Raw genomic sequence first — 11,221 nt, forward strand, 5'->3', positions numbered from 1 at the left:
CTTTCAACTATCCGCCTACAGTAATAATATGAATTCACAGTGTGCGTAAAAATAGGCATAACGCACACACAATTCCATTGATTCATCTTTGCAAACATCAGTGAAAAAACAGCGAGAGAAAAGGCTTGCGCCTTAGAATAACGCTGTTATGAAATCAGTCAATATTATACGCTTTCAGAGAGGTGATATTTTTCAACAAAAATATGCTTGGAAATGGGCAGCACAAATTAAGCAGCAGCACAAATAGCTAGACTGCAGATCTCCTGATGGCACAACCTCGCAGCGTGTCTCTTAAATTAAAAGATTCGTGGAACTATCGGATGAATAGAACATAGGATAACTCCTGCTGCGTCCATGCAACTTCCATCTAGTAGGCTACAACGTGATCCTGCGACTTACAAGTGGCTAAGCCGCCCGCTACATTTTGTTAAAGTAAACGTGCACAGTACCAAACCCTCTGCAAGACACGAATAGACAAATGTGGCAGACCGACTTCGCTACCCTACACAAACAAAGCAAGTGGAATGAAATGGGGGGAAAATATCATGCCAAAACCTGAAAGACTTGGTGCTATATTAGGAAATGAAACATAATTGAAAAGGGGATTTCTACAAGGAAAAAACTATCTAAACGTAGACGTCATGATCATGGTCGTCATAAATGTTAACTTCCTAGGCGGCCGCATTAATGTGAACAGGTGCCCAAAAGAAAAGGAAAGAAAACAGGCAACAATGAAATGACAAGGCTCCAGAGAGCGGAAATAGCAAATTTGTTAATAACAGGAACCATTTACCATTTAATTTGTAAAATTGCATACACATGTATTCAGCAATGGATATTATCAAAGCAAAGTGCTACATGCACTTACGGGGAACATGATGGGGAGGATATAAACAAAAGGGAAAATAATTTACAATAGACATATTTGAAGCATTAGTCCAGTAACAATTTATACTTTACTGTTTGCATTTACATTGTTTATGCTAATACATTATTATTATTATTATTATTATTATTATTATTATTATTATTATTATGCTATTATTATTATTATTATTATTATTATTATTATTATTATTAAAGGCTAGGCCTAATTCTTCATAAGCAATGTATTGCCCCTGTCTTTTTTCAACACAACTTCACGTATACTTTTTACAACCACTCCAATAAATATTGACATTTTGAAGCAATAATAACCCATTATAAAAAAGTATATAATTTTCTCTAAAAGACATGAACTATGTACATTGCGGTTAGTTTTATTGTCTCAAAAATCACTTGCATTAGGCTATAGTAGATGTTCAGGTGAACACACGTCATCTTCAATATCAACGTCGTCCTCGTTTTCGTCCAGTATGTATGTGTCCGGACTCAGCCCATGTTTAATATCATCAGGGCACTTTTCGTTAATTTCGCTTTCACAAGAGTTTTCCACAGATCTGTCTAATTCGCTTGGGTTTTTCTGGTCGTCTTGGGTTTTCCTCAGTTGTTTTTTGTGCTTCATTCTTCTGTTTTGAAACCACGTTTTTACCTGTGTGATAAAAGATAACCTTTTTATAAACAAATTCATTCACATAATTTAACGCGCAGTATTATTTATAAACTGGTCTTTTTTTTCCTCACCTGCGTCTCCGAGAGACTTAGCGCTGTGGCTAACTCTACGCGTTCGGGCGTGGATAGGTACCGCTGTATCTCAAACCTTTTCTCCAGTCCAGATAACTGGGAATCAGAGAAGACGGTTCGGGCTTTCCTGCGTCTGCAGTGTTTTCCTGGTAACTCTGGATGGTGCTGAAAGAGGGCAGGCATTTGCATACCTGCACAATTAAAAGTTTTTGTTTTTAAGACGGTGTACGAAAAAAAGCTGATTTGACATGGTATTCTTTAGGATTAGCCTATAAAAGAGAAGACCGATAAAAAAATAAAATAAAATAGTTTTATCACATGTTTTGTAGCCTATGTCTTTGTATTTTTGTAACAAGAATAACAACAATTGGATGATAATAATAATAATAATAATAATAATAATAATAATAATAATAATAACATTTTTGCACGAATCAGGATGCAAGTGAGGGCATTACTGTAGGCCAATATAGCCCTCTGTCCCCAATGCATTATTATTTCTTAGGCTGCTCAATCAGGTGAAAAGAATGACTGACCTAAATGCAAAAGCCATTGCCAGATTTCTTGTAATGACATTTTTTATAGTCTTTGAGCACAGGTCTGGCTTTGCCATTCGTAATGCTGGAGTTACCTATCATCTAAGCAGATTCTTTTGGTAGGCTACTCACCTGATGTGAAAAAGTATGGATGATTCTCAGGCTTGTGAAGGGGGTGATGTGGATGGGGCGCCAAAATTGGTGTCGGCATCAGAGGATATCCATAATCCAGAAGAGGCATCCGAGACGTGAAAGTGCTGGGAAAGGACGAGTGAAAAACCTCGCGGAGAGGCTTTGGTTTATGCAACAAAATATCTTCAATAAAGAACGACGTAGACCGTTGTGTTGGCATTTGTGGGACAGGTGACGTGTAGTTGAGATTCATCTTAAATTGTCTGGAAAGGGCAACCAAAACGAGTCCTGAGGGTCCGGGAACTGCCTTGAAGTAACTCTCAGCCTAAATATCCACACAATCTGACAGGTCTTCCGTTTCCGAGAAAGTTGAAACACTAAGGGTAATCTTTGTGACAAAAAGGTATGTAGCCCTCTGACAGATAGATTACTATTTATTGAGGCAGAATGACAGCAACAAACTCCAGCCTGCATTTGAGCTCAGCCAATGGCGCGACTGCTGGGCGGGGGATTGAATTAGTTCTTTATGGATTAATTAGACGGACGCGACAAGAGGGAGGGTCGCTCACCATGGTGCTGAAACAGCCTTCCGACCGACCGAAAGCCTGCATTTTGGCGACGGCTGTTATGGATTAGGCTCTGCCCGTTATAGGGTTTTAAAGGAAACTTTCACCAGTGCAAAATAAAACTAAATAATCTATTTTTTTTTGTCAGCCCAGTGGAGCTGCGACAATTGTAGGTGTTGCAGGACTGCAGAAATGAATGCGACAACTGTCTCCCTTTTAAATTAAAACGAACCAAACGTTGGAGTGGGAGTTATTTAACTCCGTGCATATTGATTTACAAATTGTATAGGCCTATGCAAGAGTAGGCTACAAAATGTAGGCTATAAAATGCCCTAATATATCAGCATGTCAAACTATCAAGTTATCAATGCTTTGTGTTTCAGTGGCGGCAGAGTAAATGGAATGTTTGTTTTAATGAGGATTTTATCTAAACAATAGAATCTAAAATAGTGAGAAAAACTATATTATTTTACGTTTATAATAACATAGTAGGTCACGCGTAAGAAGTCCTTGCATAAATGGCATAAAAATGTAGCGATCGTGTCTCAGTAGTAACTGCTCTTAAACAGTACTGTCCTTTCACGTTTGGGATAAGCAGTGGCACACAAGAGGGGGCTCCTCTTCCGTCTCCTCTGTGGCCGCAGTAATTTGTTGTTATCATGTTGTCGTCACATTTCCAATCATGGCGCTTAATGTTAAAAGTGTCTTAATATACCCAGAATTCTTGCAGCAATGCTATTAGATAATTAGAGAGGATGTTTAAACGGAAGTAATAATCCTTACGCGGAGGAGAGGATTTTGGTTTGATCAGGTGGACGCAAATTAAGTGCCGTGTTCAATTAGTCATGAAAATATATTACTCTAGCAAATACAAGGCACGCACTCCATATGCATGAGCTTGTAGCCTAACAGCCTGATGAATTGGGACATTATTCATTCCAAACTGACAATATAGCCAAACTTTAATCATTACCGAAATAAGACTTCAAATGACTTTTCTTGTTTCAGTCTCAGCCATGTCTCAACAAAAAAGTCTCAACAAATTGGCCTAGGCTTGATACACCGAGCTACACAATGGCGCAAGACACAAGCTACATGGCTTTAGACTGTTGTTGTCGCAACTAGGCCTACATGGCAAAATACATTTTATTTTATAGTGTTTACCTGAGACTTCCCTGATGATAAGACCCACCTGCGTCCTATGCCTGATTACTTGAACAGCACGGTAACTACTTGCTTTTAGAGGAAAATGAGAAAGTAAATGAATTAATGGTGATGAAATCGTCTTTAGGTGTGTAGTCAATAGAATCCGTTCGAAGGGGGAGTTAAGCGGCTTTTAACAACCATTTCATCAAGTGAAATTCAGAGCCAGCTGAGGAGGCAACATTGGCTCGCTTTAAAGTGGTGCATCTCTAAGAGGCTTGCATCAGTACACCTGGAATGTGGGATCTGTTCATCTTAAAAGTATATCCATGGTGTAGTTTTCTGTTATTTCATGAAACGTTTTATTGTCCATGACACTCTCTCTCTCTCTCTCTCTCTCTCTTTCTCTCTCTGTCTGTCTAATTTTCACATGCTGATTTTGAACATCTACCCATTGAAAAAACATCTGTTATCTGTTTTATCCACTATGAGCATTTATGTAGTTATATCATACACTGCTTCATAAGTTGAAAATTGCAGTTTTCTTTTGTCCATAAAAATGTAAATAATGCCAGTTTATGATCATTTTAATGATCATTTTTAACCATGGAATATTCCAGAATGTCAGCAAAAATGGACACAATTTCTTTTATGAAAGTGATTGTTAGATACATAACACATGACCAAACTACAGTGAGTTTCACTAGAATGAGGATACCTGAGTAATGTTTAATTTGCAAACATTGAGTACAAAATAAAGAAGAATGTTTTCTTCTCCATCCTTTATTTAAATAGCCTAGTGTCCAGTGTCCTAGTGCTCGACAATGCCATGCTCCACAGTCGATGCTTTACGATGCTGGGGTTGAGTCCTTGAAGCAAACTAGGGTGATTTCAGTCCTCTAATGTGTGTTGGAACTTCTTGGGCACTCATGCATCCGATAAGCACACATGTAGAATATACCTAGAAATCAATACAAATCAATGAGTACTTTACATAGTCTAATAACAATGGGCAACAAAACATAATGCACAACAATCAGAAACAGACAGCTATGTTGATTATTGCTGCTTATGTACCTGAAAAGAATGTGAGTACCACTGCCACCCAGCCAATGATGTAGGACCAGGAGAATCGCCAGTTTCCATAGCGTTTGCCATAGTAATTTACTGTCACGCCAGTGTACACCGCCATTGCCAGAAATACAAAAAAGCCTACAGAGAAGTGAAATATATACATATTTCGTTGTAAGTTTCACACTATTTACCTCTCAAGTAGGTCACCATTTAGAAATCTGGTTAGAAATGCCTTGAAATTCTCTAGGAAATTTTTGTTTTAATCGATGGCAAACTCCTAGTTCATAAGTATAAGTATAAGTATATATACTTTTTTGATCCCGTGAGGGAAATTTGGTAGCTAGCTGTGTAGAAGACACATAGCTGTGTAGATGACAATGGAAACGACTTACATGAGATGAAGAATAAAACGCCTGCAGCAAAGGTCTTATCAAATCTGTCGAAGGAGGAGTAGTGGATGAAGGCCATGATGCCGATGATGATGCCTATGAAACAGGCCAGCAGGGATAGGATCATGCATGCTCGAGTGGCATCCCAATAAGCTGCGGGGGAATGAATGAGTGAATGATAAGTGGAAAAACATATTTGTATGCATGTATACAAATCAGTGTACTGTAGATATTTACAACTGGATGAAAAATGAACAAATGAATCATTGAGTGAATGAATGCATGGATGCATGAGAGAGACATTTCCATAGTGCTTCTGTTGATACCCAAAGCTCACTCCATAAATTATAGGGGGGGCCAATCTTAGCACTACCTCCAAAGCGCCCTCACCATCCACTGCGTGGTGGCTGCTGACTCTAACATGACTGGTGTTGATCAAAGGCCAGCAGAGTTAGTTAGTGTTGTGATGTGTAACAGTGTTGTGGCTACTTCAGTGTGATCAAATGAGCATAACCACATGTAGTACACTTGGTTAATAGTGGTCAAATTTAATTGTCTTTGATAATACTTTCAAATAGTGTGATCCCCATAAAGTCATTTGGACAGATTAGTTTCCGGTTGAATTTCAAAATGATTCAATTCAGTTGGTCTTCTTATCTATGATAATGTATTGCTATCTATTATGGTTTTGGTATGAATGACATTCCTGTTTTAATTTTTTAAGTGTGCATGTTTATGGTATTGTAAAACACTTGGTGTAAAATACAGTCCTTTAAAAATTAACATATTGTTGTGAACGTTAGAAAATTAATGTCATTAAGTCATAATGTATCTTAATTTTCCATCATGTTCATGAACCGGATTATGTTTATTTACATATATGAAATGGTAAAATGGAACAGACCATATTGCTGATGACCATAACAAAGTGATTGTGAAAAGCAGCACAAAGCAGGACTCTCACCAATGCTGTCAGTGTGTGTAAAGCATTTGGAAGGCGTGCAGTAGCGCCAGAGGCCCTGGTGCATGTAGTTGTTTGAGTGTCGGTACTGCATCCAATAATCTGTTGCTGTGGAAACAATGAGGAGTATATTCCCTACGCCAGCACAGAACAGCCCGCCTCCCATGAAGCTGTACATCCTGCACCTGCAGAGGCTCAACACACACACACACACACACATGCACACACAGAGAGAGAGAGAGAGAGAGAGAGAGAGAGAGAGAGAGGCACACACGGAAACACACACACACACACACACAGACACGCCGTTAGAGAGGGGGGGGGGGAGGGGGGAGCGAGAGCCGTTCAGAGCATCAAGGGCCAGCAGCTCTCCTCTCATCCGAGCAGCACTTCAGTGGGAGAGGTGTAAGTGTCCGTAATTGCATTGTAATGAAGACATTATTTCCACCAGATTGAACTGGGGGGTCAGGGGCATGAATTCACAGACATGCTCCGCTCTACTACAAGATCAGTCAGCGTGTGTTGGCAAAGCAGAGCTATGAGGAGATGTGTTGACTTTTCAAAGGCTATTATGGAAAGATAGTCTGCAAGCATAATGGCATAAAAATCACTTTTCTGTGATACTGGACACACACATAGTGGTAATGCTCAAAACCCTAATGACAGAAAACACAGTATCAACACAGTTGAACCACGTCAACATCAGAAGCACTGGTAAATAAACAGTTGCATATATTTTCTTTATTTTTAAGCATATGAAGAAATATTTTTAGAAACTGTGTTTTCTTGTTATTGATATACTTTGAGATTGTAATGGAGAATTGTTTGAAAGACATTAAACATATATATAGCAAGTTATTTTTCATTTTGTGTGAATATCTTTATCTCCACTACCTATTTCTACTGGCTAACAATTAAATATCTGATCAAAAGTGTCCACAACATATTAAGAGAAGTTAAGTACATGGACTTAATTTCATTGTAAAAATTACTTTATGGATTCCTGCATTAAAGATCTAGTGGTCTTATAGATCTATCCGGCTGCCACATATTGATTGAACCCTGACCCCACAATCAATATGAAGTGACACCAGATGAACCATCATGTCTCCCTATCTCACATGAATAAATATCTCTCACTTACCTCAATTCACCACGTTGATGAAGACTGAATGACTCGGTTAAACCTCGGCAGGATAAAGCAAGGCCCTACAAGGGTAGGACAGGCTGGTGCAAATAGCGTTTTAACGTGTGGCCACTGGTGAATAGGGGAAACGTTGGAAAGAGCAAAAGAAGCGACCGGACACAAAAGGCCAGAGGCAAAGTGGTAGCCAATCAGAAAAGGACTAGTTTTTTGTGGTTTGGGAATCTGCTGAAAAAACAAAACTATGCGGGAGCCGGCAGGTTTGAAGTGATACTGATGACTGGATGCTTTCCATTGAAAGCCACGGGCTGACCGTTCTATAGAGGAGAGGAGGCCAAGCGTGAAGAGATTGCAGCGCTCGCTATAGAGCCCAGAACTATGATATTTATTTTTTCAAAACAAAGACTGATATTTTAATACAGCTACACAACTATATCAATGACCCACACTTCCAAATCATGGCTGGAAAAAAAAAAGCATCGCTGAATTTTGATCAGAGGAAGAGAGATCTCCACGCACGGCCATATCACTAGTTATCACCAGGCAAAATGATGAAGGGAAACGGTGCATTACTACCTGTGCGCTCTGGGCCCCAGCACAAGAGGGAAGAGTAATGGGGCCAAAGTGGTGGGCTCTCAGAGGCCAGTCAGATGTGCTACTGCCAGCATCCTGTTGGAGATGGCGCTCCATGAAAGAGCGCACTGCTCTGAAGCCTCACAGACTTTTTTTCCCCTCCACCACCACTGTGGTACCATGTGGGCACTGAATGGGTGTTGAATGGCTGGCTCACATCATGCCAAATCACATGCCATATCAGTCCTGCTTGGGCCCCTGCACCTAAACACAGCCCTGGCCCCGGCCTAGAGCATTATAGATATCAGCACAACTCCACCATCATCATCATCATCACCATCCTCATCCTCATCGTTCTTTGTCAGCCTGTTGCTGTCCATACCATGTTATTTGCACATTTCAACACAACCCTTACCATCACCATCATCACCATCGTTATTATGATATATTAATCCTCCATGCCATGTTACTTATGAATGTCAACACCACCCCAGCATCATCATAAAAATATTGTTATGATTTAGAATTCTTCTTTAGTCTGTTGCTGCCCATACAATGCATTAAAAAAATGTTACGTGGGCAAAAGTTAACACTGTTCTTGTAAAAAATTAAGGTTGGATTTTTTACTTGCCCTTATGTCCGTTATGGATTATTTTCCTCTCCAGGGAGACATTCTCTTGCCAAGAACATAGCAACCTGAAGATGAAAGGATGAGAGTGAGTCCATTACATGCATTAGAGCTCAGGCCAATTGATGACTACAAACTACAGTGGGAGAGGACTTTTTTTCCAAGGATGTGAGTGCTGTACTTACTTCTAACTTCATTTTTATAGACTACCGCCTATTCTCTTCCATTTCAGTCACTGCCTCAGGAGGGCATTTGATATCGTCCTCTGCTATCAAAGTGGACAACATTTCCCGGCAATGGAGGAGCAATTCCTCTGCAAATACATCTGGCTTTTCAAAGATGAATTTTGTTGTGGAAAGTACACATTTATGCATTTGCTAGAGAGAACTATATACAAACTGGTAATAAAGAGGCCTTTTGTAATTGGTTGTTTTGATAATGTTAATGAAAGATTAAGTGTAACATTGCAGCCTTGTAGTATTTCCTTTCAATGCTGCAATTGTAAACGTTATTTTGATTTGTATTTTACTTCTATTAATTACACAACACAGTTTAGAAATGTATTTGAACATCATTCTCAACATTACAGGAAATTGTATCAGTTGTGACAATATCCTGTTTGGGTCTAAACAGTACAGATGTTGAAGTCATGTACTTGGTTAGAGGTGTCATCATTAGAAAGCTCACTAAACCGAGAAGATGACGAAGAAGAAGTCTGACTGCCATGTACACAACTACAGTAAAATCGGTCTAAATGTTGAGTCTGATATATACAGGATTAACTTGATGCTCACATTATACAAGACTGAGGAGGATGCAAATGCAGGATGTTGTCGAGGGTAACACAATTAAACAGATATACAGACAAAAAAGAGGTCAGACATCATTGGACAACATTACTCATTTATTTAAAAGGAAACTGCTCTTTCAGACATCTATGTTGGATGTGTCTATTCGAGACTTCAGAGGTTAAGCTTTACATTAAAGACACATGTGTTTTTATTTGGTTAAGATCATTTTTAGTGTATTTTAAGAGCATTTTCTTTCTCTTTATGGAATGGTGCCCCTCACACATCCTACTTCAGTCGTGACCTCTCAAATTTATTAACTGCAGCCTGGAAAAATGTCTTTGAATCCTTTGAGTTGCCAGGCACATTTCCCCTAAATGCCTAAATCAACTCTTTAGGAGTTCGTTTCGGTGCCTGCGGATGCCTAATTTGCGGACTAAGTGCTTCCAGCGTTTTCTCCGCATTTAGTCAGTACCCCTTAATCAAAAGAGCAGGCAGACGGCACTTCCGCCCGCTCCAGCCAGACATTGCCACGAATGTGGCATAAAACCCATCCACTTAACCACTTAAATGAATATATCAAGAAACTAATTTGCCATTGTAATTGCACGATTTATCAAGACGCGCGCTTACTTTGCCTGTTCCATTTTGGTTGATTTCCAATGTGAGCAAACATTAGATTGATCTATGAAAGCCCACAGAATCACAACACTTAAGTCCTTTCATTTTCTCCTGTAATTAAATAATTGAAATTCCTGTCACTGTCTGCTCTTAAGTGATACACAAACACTACACACACACCAGGGACTAAAGGATTGTTTTTTTCTCTCTCCCCAGTACCCTTTCTTCTCTTGTTATCGTCCTTTCTCCTCCTCCAGTTCCAAGATTCGTTCCATTTGGCAAACCTGAAAATAGGTCAGTGCATGTCCATTTTGTGGAGATTTACTGGTGCCATTAAGTGATTGCTTGTAGAAATGACAGGGGGGACATTTCTCCTGATACATTTCCTGAAACACTGCTGCCGCACATTAAGGACACATTATTGGGTCCTATTTTCTCCCAGCTGCAAGGATATCCATTAGAGAGCCTCTGAGCTCCTAAATTTTTCCATTTTCTCTCTCACCAAACTTGACTTCACATATTACTCTCGGCTCTGTTTTGTAATTTTGAGCAACAAATTATATCAGGGAAAAGCTATCTCTCTCCAAATGTTCCTTCTCGCCATGCTTATTTGTTGTGACTGATTCTGAAGTGTCAAAATGGACATATCATTACCTCTAATGGTGATTGATGGATAGTGTCCCTCAAAGTTTTTGTGAGTCTGAAAACAAAGTCTGGCCGCAGTTGTCATTTCAGGGTTAGGCTCATAAAGATAATTATGTATACTGTGTGGGATTTTATATTTCTAAAGTGTTCTTTGAAGTGAAATATTTATTACTGATATTTGGATTTTCTGTGGTATAACATAAAAAGGATTTACCGGTAGTCAGGTTGCTCTTCAAGGTGTTATACAGGCAGATATATACAGTAAGTAATTCATTCATTCTTCCATTTCTTCCATTGTCAGACAAACACCAACTGCAAACAAAAGGAAAGACAATATTCAAATAAACATAAATTATAATGTAAAATGTAAATAACAAAATAAAAAAAAAAACATTTTT

The 11,221-nt window shown here is 39.1% G+C and overlaps 2 protein-coding genes across 2 annotated transcripts; both read right to left on the reverse strand.

The window, feature by feature from the left end:
- Positions 1-1,132: 1,132 nt before the first annotated feature.
- On the reverse strand, positions 1,133-2,641 carry bsx (brain-specific homeobox). The gene is made up of 3 exons (XM_042091233.1): positions 2,292-2,641; positions 1,624-1,814; positions 1,133-1,531 (listed from the first exon to the last, which is right to left on the reverse strand). The coding sequence occupies exons 1-3, from the start codon at positions 2,542-2,544 to the stop codon at positions 1,289-1,291; spliced, it is 687 nt and encodes a 228-aa protein (XP_041947167.1). The 5' UTR covers positions 2,545-2,641; the 3' UTR covers positions 1,133-1,288.
- Positions 2,642-4,809: 2,168 nt separating this feature from the next.
- lim2.1 (lens intrinsic membrane protein 2.1) lies at positions 4,810-7,667 on the reverse strand. Its single transcript, XM_042091235.1, has 5 exons — positions 7,569-7,667; positions 6,428-6,609; positions 5,467-5,616; positions 5,078-5,212; positions 4,810-4,961 (listed from the first exon to the last, which is right to left on the reverse strand). The coding sequence occupies exons 2-5, from the start codon at positions 6,600-6,602 to the stop codon at positions 4,900-4,902; spliced, it is 522 nt and encodes a 173-aa protein (XP_041947169.1). The 5' UTR covers positions 6,603-6,609; positions 7,569-7,667; the 3' UTR covers positions 4,810-4,899.
- Positions 7,668-11,221: the final 3,554 nt, after the last annotated feature.

The sequence above is a fragment of the Alosa sapidissima genome, chromosome 5 (assembly GCF_018492685.1).
Source record: "Alosa sapidissima isolate fAloSap1 chromosome 5, fAloSap1.pri, whole genome shotgun sequence".
Classification (NCBI taxonomy): domain Eukaryota; kingdom Metazoa; phylum Chordata; class Actinopteri; order Clupeiformes; family Clupeidae; genus Alosa; species Alosa sapidissima.